At 38.3% G+C, this 13,916-nt stretch overlaps 3 protein-coding genes across 7 annotated transcripts in view; 1 reads left to right on the top strand and 2 right to left on the bottom strand.

Annotated features, from left to right (window-relative positions):
• jing (AE binding protein 2 jing) overlaps window positions 1–1,176 on the bottom strand; it is a 39,988-nt gene extending 38,812 nt beyond the window's left edge. Inside the window, exon 1 of one of the 3 annotated variants that reach the window (XM_066401175.1) lies at window positions 812–1,176. In XM_066401175.1, the coding sequence (XP_066257272.1) occupies window positions 812–1,098 (287 nt within the window). In that variant the 5' untranslated portion in view covers window positions 1,099–1,176. Of the gene's footprint in view, window positions 1–807 lie in introns of all 3 variants that reach the window. The other 2 variants (XM_066401176.1, XM_066401179.1) reach the window with 2 other exon arrangements.
• A 937-nt stretch (window positions 1,177–2,113) lies between these two features.
• Pld (Phospholipase D) lies at window positions 2,114–8,909 on the bottom strand. Of its 3 annotated transcripts, XM_066401169.1 has the most exons (17): window positions 8,806–8,902; window positions 7,918–8,109; window positions 7,576–7,732; window positions 7,196–7,523; window positions 6,980–7,131; window positions 6,642–6,922; window positions 6,352–6,587; window positions 6,041–6,291; window positions 5,612–5,839; window positions 5,236–5,560; window positions 4,959–5,177; window positions 4,695–4,906; window positions 4,520–4,645; window positions 4,225–4,465; window positions 3,918–4,084; window positions 3,695–3,866; window positions 2,116–3,579 (listed from the first exon to the last, which is right to left on the bottom strand). In XM_066401169.1, the coding sequence occupies exons 2-17, from the start codon at window positions 8,090–8,092 to the stop codon at window positions 3,478–3,480; spliced, it is 3,372 nt and encodes a 1,123-aa protein (XP_066257266.1). In that variant the 5' UTR covers window positions 8,093–8,109; window positions 8,806–8,902; the 3' UTR covers window positions 2,116–3,477. The 3 variants fall into 3 exon arrangements, with proteins under 3 accessions (XP_066257265.1, XP_066257266.1, XP_066257267.1); XM_066401168.1 differs by having other exon boundaries at window positions 2,114–3,579; window positions 5,236–5,839; window positions 8,806–8,904; XM_066401170.1 differs by lacking the exon at window positions 2,116–3,579 and having other exon boundaries at window positions 3,700–3,861; window positions 5,236–5,839; window positions 8,806–8,909.
• Window positions 8,910–10,604: 1,695 nt separating this feature from the next.
• Window positions 10,605–13,909, top strand: LOC136416136 (putative sodium-dependent multivitamin transporter). Its single transcript, XM_066401181.1, has 9 exons — window positions 10,605–11,115; window positions 11,169–11,390; window positions 11,442–11,598; window positions 11,651–11,834; window positions 11,891–12,161; window positions 12,231–12,377; window positions 12,958–13,182; window positions 13,239–13,393; window positions 13,449–13,909. Exons 1-9 carry the CDS (start codon window positions 10,933–10,935, stop codon window positions 13,702–13,704), a joined length of 1,800 nt encoding a protein of 599 aa, XP_066257278.1. The 5' UTR covers window positions 10,605–10,932; the 3' UTR covers window positions 13,705–13,909.
• Window positions 13,910–13,916: the final 7 nt, after the last annotated feature.

Genomic DNA, 13,916 nt, shown 5'->3' with positions numbered 1-13,916 from the left:
CCTTTCGTGGGGATAAATGAATTTCTGTTTGGGCAATCTATTCAAGCTCCAAAACTGAAAAATTCCCCGGTGCTTAGTGCTTCCACTGTAATTTTATAATTACCTTATTGAAGCCCTTCGTTTTTCTTGAAATGATCCATACGGCTACGGCTTTGTTTATTCGACCATAACGATTTCAAATGCAGAACGTCTTCTACTTTAATGCGTTACACTGAGGCTTTCCACACTTTTAAACTTGATTTCTCTTGTTGACGGTAATTTCTGGCGCCACTAATCAACTAATTAGATTCAGACACCTTCTTTCCTCCCCCTTTAAGCCTGGAGACATGCAAAGCATACTGCATGAAAGGGAAAAATTCACTTAAAGAAATAAGGAAGGCCAAATGCAACACTAGATAAATTGCATTGAACACTTGTTGGAATATATTATAAGCTCTCCATGTCACAGGTACATAATTAATGAGGCGCTCTTCGGGGTTAACAACAGTACAAGCCTCCACCACTATTTGTACAATTCGGGGTGCCCTAAATGCAATTGCTATAGTAACGGTAACATTTCTGTTGCAACTCAGAGTTGAATAACGTGAAGTTGCAATAGAATGAATGGAGGAAAAGATGGAAGGTATTCTGTGGTCAATTAGCACCTACAGAACAAATGAGCGGTTGGTCAACAATGCACAAAAACCTCATTGAACCCGCACCAAAAGCGATGGCCATGACAATGACCGTAAGCGTTATTGCCAAATTCTGAGTCAAAGGAAGAACAATAAGAAGGCGAAACCAGTTGAAGATCTTGAATGGACGGACCTACCTGTCTGAGGATTCCGAGCTGTCGTATCGGTCGACGCATCTCTTTTTCCTGCAGTCGTCTTCGCAGCCAGCGGCCAGCAATCCCTCGTGCTTGGATCCATTTTTAGCACACAAATTTACAAATAATTTAGCACTATCACGCTTAGAGTAAAATGCATTCACATCTTCACTCGCTGCTTCATTCACGCTCTCAATTGTCTTAAACTCCATCACCTGCTCATAGTTTTTCACTAATGTTTTTTCGATTACATCTCCGACTGTATCACCCGCATACAACCCGTCTGCCATTTTGAACACACTGTCGTACTCGGATTAGATCGGTTTTAGTCAGGCGGCGCGCGCCCAATGTTGCCACTACCCGAAGATAAAGAGGCCTTTAAAGTTGTCTGTATGGATTTTCATTATTACCTCAATCGACAGGATTATTCATCGCGACATTCCAAATGGCCCCTTGTGAAACTTCGAGTTTAAGAGCAAGAATAACAACATCGTTAATTGGTCGGGAAGTGACCCAGAGGGCACAATTGCAAATCTCATTTACTATTTCCGATCATCTGAGCCATTTTCCAAGCGAGGCAACGCTGCATTACGGATTAGTCCATACGGTGGGGTCGAGGGGTGTAAACCAGGTCGGTGACGTCACGTCCCTCCCTCCCCTCTCCAAAGGCGCATACGTCGTTCATTGGCCGATCAACAATTACATAATTTACTTTACAAGTTGCGGGTAATGACATCAAGTTGCATGCGGCCCGACGCGCAGCGATAGAAAGGATGATGCGAGAGCGAAAGTTCGTTCCCATTTTTCTATTTTTGTTATTGTTTTGTTTGTTGCAGCTGCGTCTCCGTTTCGATTCGGATATTTTTACTTTGATGCAAAGCAGTAGGTTTGAAGAATTTTCTGACAACGCGGCAACGTTGATAAGGGCGGAGACTACGGCTGCCAATGGATGTCGAGCAATCTTTGACAGCCTCTAGAAAACGTCATTAGTTCAAGCTGAAATCGATGATGCCACATTATTACCGAACTGAGGCTGGTCGTTTTTAGTGCCCTAGATCAAGGAAAGGAGGTCAAACGTGTCAACCGCACGTCAACAAGGTGATTAACTTCGGACAATCACCCATTCGTCCTTAAGTCAACTTTTAGGATTTCATGGCCAGTGTTTTTGACAATTTTCTGTTAGTTTTCTGGAAAAGGACTTTGAGAAAAACAAAAATCCATTTGCAGCTTTGTATTTTTTGTTTTAAACATTTTATCAATACAATGTTATTAAGCACTTGCAAATAAAAACAAACAATGTTAAAAGGATTTTTAGCGAGAAGAAAACCTCCATAAGTGCTATCATCTATAAGTACCGGATGTTCCACCATTACAATCGATCACCAACGGTATCTCAGAAACTAATAAATAAATAACAAAATCCTTAATGAGGAATGTTGCTTGTGTTCCTATTTTTCCACCTCACCTTTCCTAAGTACTTTTGAAATAAACCTCGATAGGATCGGCTATTGAGGCTTGGAAATTATAAAGTAATAAGACAAAACAGAAACGATAGCAGGGAACACATAGTATTTGGCAACAGAAATAAAGAAACTGATCGTCACCAAAATGTCCAGATTATAGCCACAAAAATTGTTAATCTAAATCCTTCTCTAATCTATGTCCTTTATGTTTCGGAAGAAACTTGCAACTTTTGAATCAGATAGAATACTCTCCTAAAGGCTTAATCGTAGAGCTACACTACTACCACTATGTATTAATGGAACACCCAATACAGGACCCAAGAAAAATTTGTATTACCATGAAATTAAGTATTATTCAACCCATGAAACAATAATAAAATACAACACATACATGAAATCTAAATAGTTTGTACTTTCAAAATTGCACGTACAGAGTGTCACAAGTTCTAGCCTAAATCAAATTTGACTGCGATTTAACTCGACTGTATTCGACGAATTTGATTTAAAGCAACTCTATTTACTTCATTATTAAAACTCCAAAATGTACTCTTAACCAACGAAAAATTATTTTCTCCCTAATTTTTTTAAAATGTTTTTGAGGCATTTGGGACACTCTACACTTATGGAATGTGATGGATCTAACTTTGAAATGACTCTTTCACTCATAATATAAAAATATCTTCGACAGGCTAAATTAAGACTGAAGCAATAAGATACTAAATTAGCAGTTTTAAACGCAAATACTGTTAGTAAAACACTTTCAACAAATATATAATTCATTAACAACAATTTACTAAAAAGAAGAGGATGAAAATCGTAAATTAAAGGTTGATTAAGATCTTCTTAATAGCTTTATGTTAACTCTTAACTGTACCTTTTAACTGTAAATGCAAATGGTATGAGCAATTATTGCTCAATAAAAGGCACTCTTAAAACCCGCGTAAATTTAAAATATTTTTTAAGATAACTGAGTATTTTCAACAATAATACTATTTTCGGTATTTCTATAAATTACCATAAAAAACGTGATTTAAAAACCCTTTTTGGGCAACAAGGGCGTTATTAAAACTTTGAAAATAGACTCTGCAAAGTGACTTATTCTTTAGGGTTAGTCGTTAAAGTTGTATAGCTTTCTTCAATACAGAAGAATAAAAATAAAAAATTTTATAAAAAAACAATCAGGGAAAAATACATTCCGTTGTATAATTACGTCCAAAGAGACGTTGGCATGATTCCCTCGACTGAGGCAGCTGCCGGGGTAAGATTTTCCTTGCTCAGAAAATTTAGAGGCAGCAGAACTAAATGGCCCTAAATGACATAAAATTCCCACTCAAATATGCCACCAAACCAAATACACAAAACAAAAAAGAACTTTCAAGCATCTCATCAAGCTATCAATATCATTTTAGCTATCAAAACTTACCTGTATACTATCAAGCATCTTTTCAGCTCTGGAAAACTCGTCTACCCATAGGGGTTTAATTTCATTATTCCTCCGAATATCGACGAAAGTTTCAATGTTATCTGACGGAAGACAGTGAAATATTTTCTCATAGAATTCCGTATTTAAGCTCGCTGTTTTGTACCAACCTTCCCTGATAGAAATGAAATTTTAAACTGACCACAAATTAGCAATATGAACCTACCTATAGAAATATTCGCTTATAGGGTCCACTACATCAAACTCAGTGGTATCGGAATTATCGTTTAATAATCCTAAATGTTCCTTAAACAGGTATTTTCGTAAAGTGCCAGCGAACATGCCACAAGGGTAGGCTTTACCGTCCATTAGGCCGTCTTCGAAACTTTCATCCTAAAATTTTACACATGAGTCTCGCTGGACAATAAAAGAAAGGTTGAATACATGAACATTTAACTTCTTATTGTACTTTCAATATTCAAGTTTTAACTTAAATTAAGTACCTTTTTTCTTAACAACAAAACTAAACATACCTCTATGATAACTGCAACTTCTGAATCTCTTTTCCCAATCAAAGATCTATCATTAATATTCGCAGAGCCGCATATCACAGTTTTATCGTCTACAATCATTAGTTTGGAGTGGACGTAAATCAGTTCAGTTATAGGTTCCGCATTAAGCCTTGAATGATTTCGGAGGCCATAGAAAGAGATGTATTCTGATGGGTCTTCGATTCCCGCATCTTTTAATCTGTTTAAAATCGCATCCTTCCCGCTAAAAATAAAATAATTTCCACAGATCCTAAACAAAGAAAACAATTTTAAATACCTGGAAATGGAGGCATAATTCCAGTGGGTTATTGCATGCAGAGAAGTTCCAGTATCCGCGCCTACTTCACCCTCAAATCCGGGCAATAATGGCATAACTACGTATACTCTGAAGACTGCCTTTTCCCTGAAACAAAATCGTGTATAGATCAATTTAACGTTCTTTTATTACTCACTTATGTGCTCGAATAATGCGCTTATACAAGGCTTCTCCAATTTGATTCCTTGTGTTTGGATTTCGATAACCCAAAGTAATGAAAAACTGATTTTCAATGTAAATGTAATGCTGCGCCCTTGTAATTGTATCAATGTAGGCCTCGTGGATACTTTGTTCTACATAGTCTGAGTCGAGAAAACCTCCAGACCATGTGCTGATGCTCCGCAAGACCTTAAAAGCAAGTGTTGCCTAAATAGTCTAAGTAGTATGTGCTAAAACCTACTTGGCAAGTAACATTGTGAGACTTATTAGGGAAATCTAATGGCAAAGTTTTAAAATCTCCATAGGCCTTTGGTAGAAGATACGGATAGGATGAATTATTTTTGGCTTTTTCTAGTTTAGTAGCATTCCAGCGTTGAATAAAATGGCGCGCAGCGTCTCGGGCAGCTTCACCGTGAACACACACGCCCACATCATGCCAAGGCATTCTAGGTGTAGTTGCCTGCCACAAAAATTCTTCAACATTCTCAGAAAACAAAATCGGCAAAATTGTAACTTGCCCTATCGATAAAATCATCAAAGGGTGAATCTAAATTAGTGAAATCTTTGACGATGAAATTCACATAATCTTTCCCGATCCAAAACTTCGCAGAACCATCTAAGGTTTCGATGATTTGTTCCGGTGTTTGCAAATCCATTTTCCTGTCAACCTCATCACCACCGAGATTTTTCTCAAAATCAGGCGTATTGGGCTTGATTGCATCGTCTTCAGTAGGGGTATAAACCAAATTAATCAGTTCTTTCCCCTTTGATTTGACTTTACTTGTGATGTCTTGAAACACGTTCTTCCTTTCCGCATCTGGAGTGTTGGGTTTGTATAAACATCTATTAGAAAAAAAGGATAAGAGCTTGTTTTTATTGTTAGAAAATCTGTACGTATTTGGCAGCAATAAGTGGTCCCCAGGTTCCAGTTGAGGCAGCACATCTGGATTTGGGCAAGTCTCTTCCGTTGGAGTAGGCGGCCGGACTGGAGGCAGGGGAGTCTTTTTATAATACGGCTCAGGGATGGGGTAGATAACATCTCCTGATGGTTTGTCCGATGTTTTTTTCCTTAGTGTGGAAAGGTTGCCCGTGGAGGGAGTGATACTGCCTAGGTCTGTTAGTCTATAAAGAAAATGCTCGAAAATTATTACATTAGAGCAGTTTGGATATGTCCAGCTTAAATATCACGATCGGGAAATTTCGTAGACCTTCGTATAGGTCTACGCGAAGACGAACGCTCGTGAGAGCAGCCGAAAGGTGGGGACGCCAGTCAACTGCCCTTACATTTCAATTCAACCCAGTAAATACGGCCAGACAACTTACCTATGCTGATCGTCGTCCCATCTACCATAGCACAAATCAATTCCCCCCACAAAAGCATAAGTTTGGTCCACAACAACAATTTTTTCGTGATGGGCCCACAAAAACACTCCGGCTTTCGCGTGGTCGGGGTGCCGAAGAACTTTAATATTTTTATCCAAATCTTGTAATTTCTGCTTGCTATAGAAACTGTTCAAACCCAACGCCAGTTCCACTTCCTTGTAGAGCAGGACATAGACTGAGACACCGGCTTTCTAATACGAACAATGTTATCCCAAACTAAATTATCATTTGGCAAAAGATTTGGCATTTACCGCTTTCCTTTGCAGCAACTTATCCAACCTCCAATAATCCCCAACGATGGCGGGCCTCTTTAAATAGATTTCCGGGCTTAACCACCAATCTGTGATAAATATTTCTTCTTTGGCGGCTTCAATGGCATCTGCCACTGAAGACATGTAAGTGGCACCGTCCACAAACCAAGAGGCTGTAGTATTGCATCTTACAGGGGCGAAGGAACGATGTGGGTTTGGTTGCACAAAAACTCTGGCTAAAAAACCCGATTTACTGCTATGTTTAATTATGTATTTAATTTTTAAAGAACCTGTATTAGCTGTGGCTTCTCTTAAGGCATCAATCCATTCCTTGCTCTTCCGCATAGTACTGCATTTAAAAGTCAAAGATCTGGTCAAGGTTTGAACCTGCCATCCAGTGTTTAAAGGCATGTTATACATTCCTGAAGCAACTTCGAAACCTTGATCGAACAGCACAACGCAGCTAATATGACCGGTATCTGGATTTATATACCCGAAACATGTGTCTTTTAAAAAGAGCCATCGTTTCAACCATCTAGAGCAGATGAAAGTGCTACAAAAGTGTTGAAATCTAAAAAAGTTCGGAATTTATTTTTTATGGAAATTAATTATTCGGCGATAGAGTTACCGTAAGCAAAAGAAGCAACGATAACACCCGAAGAAATTACATCCGGATTGGCCAGGATGCGTGCTCCCCGACTTTTTCTTTACTATACCCTCCTTGCCTTTGAAGCCTAGGTCTTTAATGAAGGACAAATGGCTGACTTCGAGGAAATTCAGCTGAAGAATTATTTCATAAATTCAAGAGATATTACTATAAGGAAAAACACCGACTTGCACTTACGGTTGCAGGATGATTTTTGTAAATTACAATTGATAGTAAATTATTAAGATAATCTTCCAGCTGCTTCATTCTATTGGGGATCCTTTCGTACCCCACTAAAATTTCCGGTTTATTCGGAAACCTCGGGAGAGAAGCTTTGCGCTTTCCTTTCTTGTTTTTAGGCACGTTTTCTTTGAAGCTTTTTCGCTTATTTTTATGCGTTTTACTTGGCAACGGAATATTTAAACTCGTGCGAAATAAAACCAACTCCTGATGCAAACTATGGATATCTTTGTATCTTTTTTTGATTTTCCAATTGAAACCTGCATGCATTATTGAAAGAGTATACCTGAAATTATGGTGCGGCTTTAGTAGGACAAACGACCCAATATTTTACCTACAAATTGGGGTTCAGCAAATGAGTTGTCAGCTCCCTTTCATAGTCTGTGAAAGTGACTAATATGTCCTCAGACGGGACAAAAACATTCCTGGACACAGACTTAAATTTAACGTAATCGTGACATTTATCAAAAGGAAGACCTTCTTGGTTGGTTTCATCTGAAACGCAAATTCCTACTTTACCACTAACCACTTGCAAGAAAGCAATTATTTTCATCAACTCAAGTGTGAAAAGGTTGCGCGTTAATTAAATTTTTATGCCATGCTCTAAAACCTCAAAAATTCCTTTAAAACACTTTTCTGGTTATGTCTGTCTTTCTCTTCAAATGACTTCATCTACTTACCTTCCAATTCATCATCTGATGAATTCATGATTGCCACCGGTCCATCTCCAATATCAACTACTTTAATTGACTCTGGTATGCCTAGCTCATCGTCATAGTCTGCATCCGAACCAATGCTTGTTCTGGGTAATGAGATGTTGGGGCTCAGATCAACTTCTGCACCAGACTGATTCATGCTAGATTTAATGCTACCTTTAAAAGAAAAAAAAATTTGCTACTGCCTAAATAGTGGTAAACACAATGATCACTAGCATTCCTGATCACAATTCACTGACACATGAAAAATTCATGGATGTTTGCATTTACTGTGCAAAAAATTACTAAATTTACTGCATTATCTAATTAATTATTGTGATACGTAAATAATAATTATTTCTTATCTGGAATTATGTAATCTCTGTTCATGGACTTAAGTAATGTACGGGGTGTTTCTAACAAATTTTTCTATTTGGAGGGCTTTGTATTTGGTTTTTAAAAAAATTCTATTTGCAGCTTTAGTCACTCTATGGAATGATCAGCAACTAATCTATTTAAAACCAACATCTTTGACCTTAAGTAGATCCTCATCAGCAAATAATGTCAAAGTGATTTATTTTTTTCTTAGAAGTAATACCATAAAGATTCTCTAATCAAATGAACAACATCTAGCATGCTTTGAAACTCTTCATTTCCGACCATTTTTTAGCTTATTACACATATATGCATGAAGCATGAAAGAGTGGAAAGGCCACTGGAATTTTCTAAAAATTTGTCTTCTGAATTTCAGTATTAAATTTAAAGTTAAATCATGGAAATTCCAATTTTTGAGTTAATGGCATGAAACAGTAAAGTTTTGACTGAGTAACAGGAAATTTGAAGATAAAACTTTTGTAACTTAAACCAACTTACCTTATACTATTGAAATTATTCCCTTTCATCAACTTTGATTTAAATATAAGTAAATCATCTGAGTTATCACCTTGTGAACAAATAAATACTGGAATAAGCTTATTAAAATTTACTTAAAGAAAACATTACAGAACGTTGTAAACTAGCAAAAAGGAGAATGAGTCACACAATCATCATCGCACGAAATAATTTGCTGGCATTAATTGGAATTCCTGTAAATGAAGGACGACTTTCTTGGGTAAAAACGTAAATAACTCCACGAAAGTGTATCAATTTGTTGACTAAACAAAAAAGTGAGGTTAAATCGGATTCTGACATTTCAAGAGCTGGTGATAAATTGATTAATCAAGAAACAAGTGAGTACTACCATAATTAAGGAGTGTACGTTCTGTCTTTGTTTGACTGAGTTCCGATAAAGAGAGTAGAGATAGGAGAGCGGAAGAGATACGACTACATTTTTTTCATACGTGATCTGACGCCAAATGCATTGGCGCGAAATTTGAATTTAAATTTTTTACTGATAAATTATAGTTTTCTACCTTTTCCTCTTAGTTTGCTGATGTTATAAACAGTGTTGATTATTTTAATTAACAGAATACTTACAGGTAAATTGGAAAATATAGGGCGTCCTAAGCTTAAAACAAAATTTATATCTTATTCTTAACTCAGAAATCTGCAATTATCCAACGTTTCATGAAATTGCGACATCAATTTTGCACGATTATGCATTCAAAGGGCAGTTAGATAAGCATGATAAACAGTTGATTGAAAATATTTTTACTACACGAATGTTGTTGTATTACTAAAAGTACATGAGATTCAATTTAAATCTAATTCTGGGGATAATTTTAGGGTAATAATTTAGTTGAGGAAATTAGGAATGTGGTGTGAATTACGGTAGGTATCCATAAGTTTCTAGAAGATTTCCTATTTAAGATAAATAACATAATTCTAGTAATTTTTCAGATATTTATTTAAAATAGGTCAGTCTAGTCCAGGCCTGTGTATCCTACCGCGGCGTTGAAGGTTGTCGCCATGTGTTTCCATAAATCCCTTAATTTCTAAATTATTTTATAAAAGCTTATGCAATAACAACTAAAATCGAACGATAAAAACGATACATAAGGTCAGGAAAACCTTGGAGTAGTTGGTGAAAAACATTAGAAATAGTAAAATTATGTGAAACAAATGGCGACATTTTACCCGTCTTGAAATATTGCCAGGGTAGGACTGGATTAGAAATTAAATTAAAATTAACATAAAATAATGGTTCTAAAATGGTTTCAATTTTATGAAATTTGTAGGGAATTATTGATTTTGATCTTTTTAGCGCCTCTCCTGTACTAAGATTTCTATTATATATTAATTTTTTTTAAATGTTCGATATTTCTTCATGTAAAAAATCAAATCTTCCGTCACGTCTCAAGGTGGATTTTTTCAAAATTTTTTAAAGCTTATGATAATTTTTTTTGTGATCTAAGCATGGCTGCTCACTTTGAAGCTCATAATGCATTATCACTGATAATTATTCAAAAATCGCTGTTTGACACAATTACACAGTAATTGTTGCGAGTCAAGATCAATTATTAGCACAATCATCATCTATTCTATTGAGGTCATTAAAACGTTTCGGAGGATGAATTGGCGTTACATCATATTTTTGTAATTGTAAACAAATCAATTTGCTAATCATTAGAGTACCAGAATGCATATGGGCAATCTTCATTACAATCAAAATTAATATTAATAAATAAATAAGCTTGTTCAGCCAGTGGCGTACCTAGCGTCGCCTGGCAATTATTTCCCCCGTCCCTTTTCGAATCAACCACGCTACTCGAAATCGAATGGAATTATTAACACTCAATAACAATTACGGAACTTCAGCAGTTTTTGCTTTTGACCTTGTGCTAATACCATTACATTTCTGTCTAATACAAATGATACGGAGACCTACTAAGTAATTAAGTAAGACAGTGTGACGCGCGCAGATCCAAAAGCCAGCTTGTTTTCGACCTAACCAAAATTAACTCTCCCAAAACAACTCGGACTAACGAACCGGCACCATCGGAAATTTTACAGTTACAGTTCTCATCAGATTATTATGACACCACAGAAGACGATTTTGGCATGTTAGAAGCAGCAGGGGAGCAGAGAGAGAAGACTGAAGCATTCTTCATCGGCAGTAGCATGGAAGGCCACCCATCGGGGTTTGGAGCCTGGGATTATGTAATCCTGGTGTTGGTTCTTCTCATATCGTCTGCTATTGGGATCTACTACCGATTCACCGGAGGGAAGCAAAAAACCGTCAGGGTATGAGCCATAATAATATGATCAGAATAGGCGCTAAAATGGTGTACCCTCAGGAATATCTTTTAGCCGATCAAAATCTATCAGTGTACCCGGTAGCAATATCACTAATGGCCTCGTTCATGTCCGCAATAACAATTTTGGGAGTCTCGGGGGAGAACTACATGTTCGGTTTTCAATTTATACTAATTTATCTGGGCCACTTGGTGTTCACCCCAGTGGCTGTTTACCTGTACTTACCAGTATTTTTTAGGCTTCAAACCACCAGCGTCTATAAGGTAAGCATGCCCTTTTAATTAAGATTCATTAATTCAGATTTTTCTCATCAGTATTTAGAGCTGCGCTTCGGGAGAAGTTCGAGATTGGCCGCATCATTAGCGTACACCTTGCAAATGACCCTGTATACAGGAGTGGTAATCTACGCCCCTGCTTTAGCATTGGAAGCTCTCACGGGCATACATAGAGTAACTGCGGTTGTAACCACTGGTGAAATTACCCAAAGAACTACTGATTTTTTAAAACATGATAATTATTACAGGTCTTGTGTGCACATTCTATTCAACCATAGGAGGCATGAAAGCCGTGGTAATGACCGACGTGTTTCAGTCCATTCTGATGTTCCTTGGGGTCTTCAGCGTGATCGGTAGCGCCATTGCAGCCCATGGCTCAATTTCTGAGATATGGAAAATCGCCTCTGAAGGCAACAGAACCGATATCTGGAAGTAAATTCTGCAAAGTAACTAATCAGGGCCCCATGTAATTTCTTTATCTACCACAGCTTTGACCCGGACCCCACGGTAAGACATTCATGGCTTTCGCTAACATTAGGAGGCGGTGTGCTCTATCTATCGCTTTATGGAGTAAATCAAACTCAAATCCAGAGATACTTAACCGTGAGGGACTTAAAGAGGGCTCAAAAGGCTCTATGGCTCAATTGGCCAATTTTTTGCTTCCTGGGGGTAACCACTTCGTTCGCCGGATTGGCCATTTATTCCAAATATTCTGCCTGTGACCCTTTGAAGGCAGGATACATTACAAGCATGGATCAGGTACGTGACGATCGGCTAGATCTGGAACTTGGCCACAGGGAATCGTGTCTATTAAATGGAATATTTCAGCTTATGCCCTATTACGTGATCGACACTATGGGTCATATTCCAGGACTGGCAGGATTGTTCGTAGCTGGGATTTTCAGCGCTACTTTATCCACTGTGTCCGCCATTTTAAATAGTGTAGCTGCAGTCACCATGGAAGACTATTATAAGGTACCAGTAGAGAGTACCGGCCTTTTGGGGGACGAGGTTGGGCGATGGTCCGGGGCTGCAGGCCAGGAAGGACGGACTTTCCTGGTCGGCGGTTTTTCTTGGGGGTAGGGAGGCATTGATTAAAAATTTTGTCCAAATTTGCTTAGGCCGGCCCTGCCAGTAGAACCTACTTTCTTAGCAGGGACAAATTTCCAATATTTTTAACTTGCCAAGCTCGCTATCTTCTTGGATTTGTGTGCCCTCAAAGCACCTTTAGCACGCCCCTGAATTTCGACAGCATAAGTGGGGATTTTCAAAATTTGATGAGAAATTTTAAGAGTGCTGAAATGCCTGCAAACATGGGTTACACGTCGCGATATTTTTCCAAAAATTCTGGGTTAAAATCTGGTTTTTGTCTCATAGTCACGCATCCTTCACTATCCCTCCCGTGCGCCTCTGTCTTATTAGAGCCGAAGAAATAAATTTAATAAATTTTGCGTGTACTCACTGGCGTAGCTCGAATATTTCGGCAGGACCAAGTAGTGCAAGTATGCACTTTCCATTGGCGTACCTCACCTTAATTTATACCCGATTATTTCAGCCCTTTCGCGCCTACCTGCGCAAGTCAGAATTATCCCCTAAAAGCGCTACGACCCTCACCAAATGCATTGCCCTGGTCTACGGACTAATATGCCTGGGAATGGCTTTCCTGGTGCAGTATCTAGGGTCGATTCTCCGAGCCTCCCTCACGATATTTGGGGCTGTCGGGGGTCCGATCTTGGGGTTCTTCACTTTGGGAATGTTCACTTATATGGCCAACGAAGTGGTACTATCCAGTAATTTGGTCGCTTAATTATCTCTACATGTAAAGATAATTCATAGGGATCTCTGCTAGGGCTCCTGTGTGGAATGGTAGTAGCCCTGTGGCTGGCGTTTGCTCCAAAACCGCCTTTAAAGCTTTTGCCCAGTTCACTCCATGGGTGTGCCGATGGGAGTTTCAATGCCACTTCCATGGAAAATCATCAGATAATTCAAAGGCAGTAAATGTTTGTGTGTGAATGACCAATTCATTAATAAGCGGTTTATTTTCAGGGATTTTCCCTGGTTGTACCGAGTGTCGTACTTGTACAACGGAGTAATAGGCCTCGTTGTAACCTTCGTGATCGGCTACATTGCCAGTTTAATCGTCAGGAAAATTACCAGAAGGGCGATAAAGGACGAGAATTACGACCCGAATTTATTCGCGAGGCCACTGGCCAGAGATCTGACCATTGGGAGGGACGAAAAGAAAGAGTTCCAGCTCGTTAAAAAATCCGAGTCTGTTGAGGACATAAGTACTCGTCTTTGATGCAAAGGCGAACAACAATTTAATCGAAATGACCCGAATAATTTCCATTTTATCTCAAAGCGGTGCTAAAACTCCTTTCCAATGGCGCTCTCAGTGGTTGCTTTGCCTCCGCTTCTCGGATCTTAGCGGCCTCTATTCCGGATCTGTGATAGTCTTAGAGAAAATATATATTTTCCAACTTTGCCAATAGTATTACTTAAGTAAAAAAAACG

This window comes from Euwallacea similis, chromosome 22 (assembly GCF_039881205.1).
Source record: "Euwallacea similis isolate ESF13 chromosome 22, ESF131.1, whole genome shotgun sequence".
NCBI lineage: Eukaryota > Metazoa > Arthropoda > Insecta > Coleoptera > Curculionidae > Euwallacea > Euwallacea similis.
This window is presented reverse-complemented; position numbering and strand designations above follow the sequence as displayed.

What these genes read in the sequence shown, in the direction of transcription:
- Pld (XM_066401168.1), bottom strand. Translation starts at nt 8,092, where the DNA reads ATGAATCAGTCTGGTGCAGAAGTTGATCTGAGCCCCAACATCTCATTA. An exon ending in TGGGACGACGATCAGCATAG is followed by an intron (nt 5,840 to 6,040) that starts GTAAGTTGTCTG and finishes TTTTCTTTATAG; the next exon opens with ACTAACAGACCTAGGCAGTA. An exon ending in CGCATTATTCGAGCACATAA is followed by an intron (nt 4,646 to 4,694) that starts GTGAGTAATAAA and finishes ATTTTGTTTCAG; the next exon opens with GGAAAAGGCAGTCTTCAGAG.
- LOC136416136 (XM_066401181.1), top strand. Translation starts at nt 10,933, where the DNA reads ATGTTAGAAGCAGCAGGGGAGCAGAGAGAGAAGACTGAAGCATTCTTC. An exon ending in AACTGCGGTTGTAACCACTG is followed by an intron (nt 11,599 to 11,650) that starts GTGAAATTACCC and finishes TAATTATTACAG; the next exon opens with GTCTTGTGTGCACATTCTAT. An exon ending in CCATGGAAGACTATTATAAG is followed by an intron (nt 12,378 to 12,957) that starts GTACCAGTAGAG and finishes CGATTATTTCAG; the next exon opens with CCCTTTCGCGCCTACCTGCG.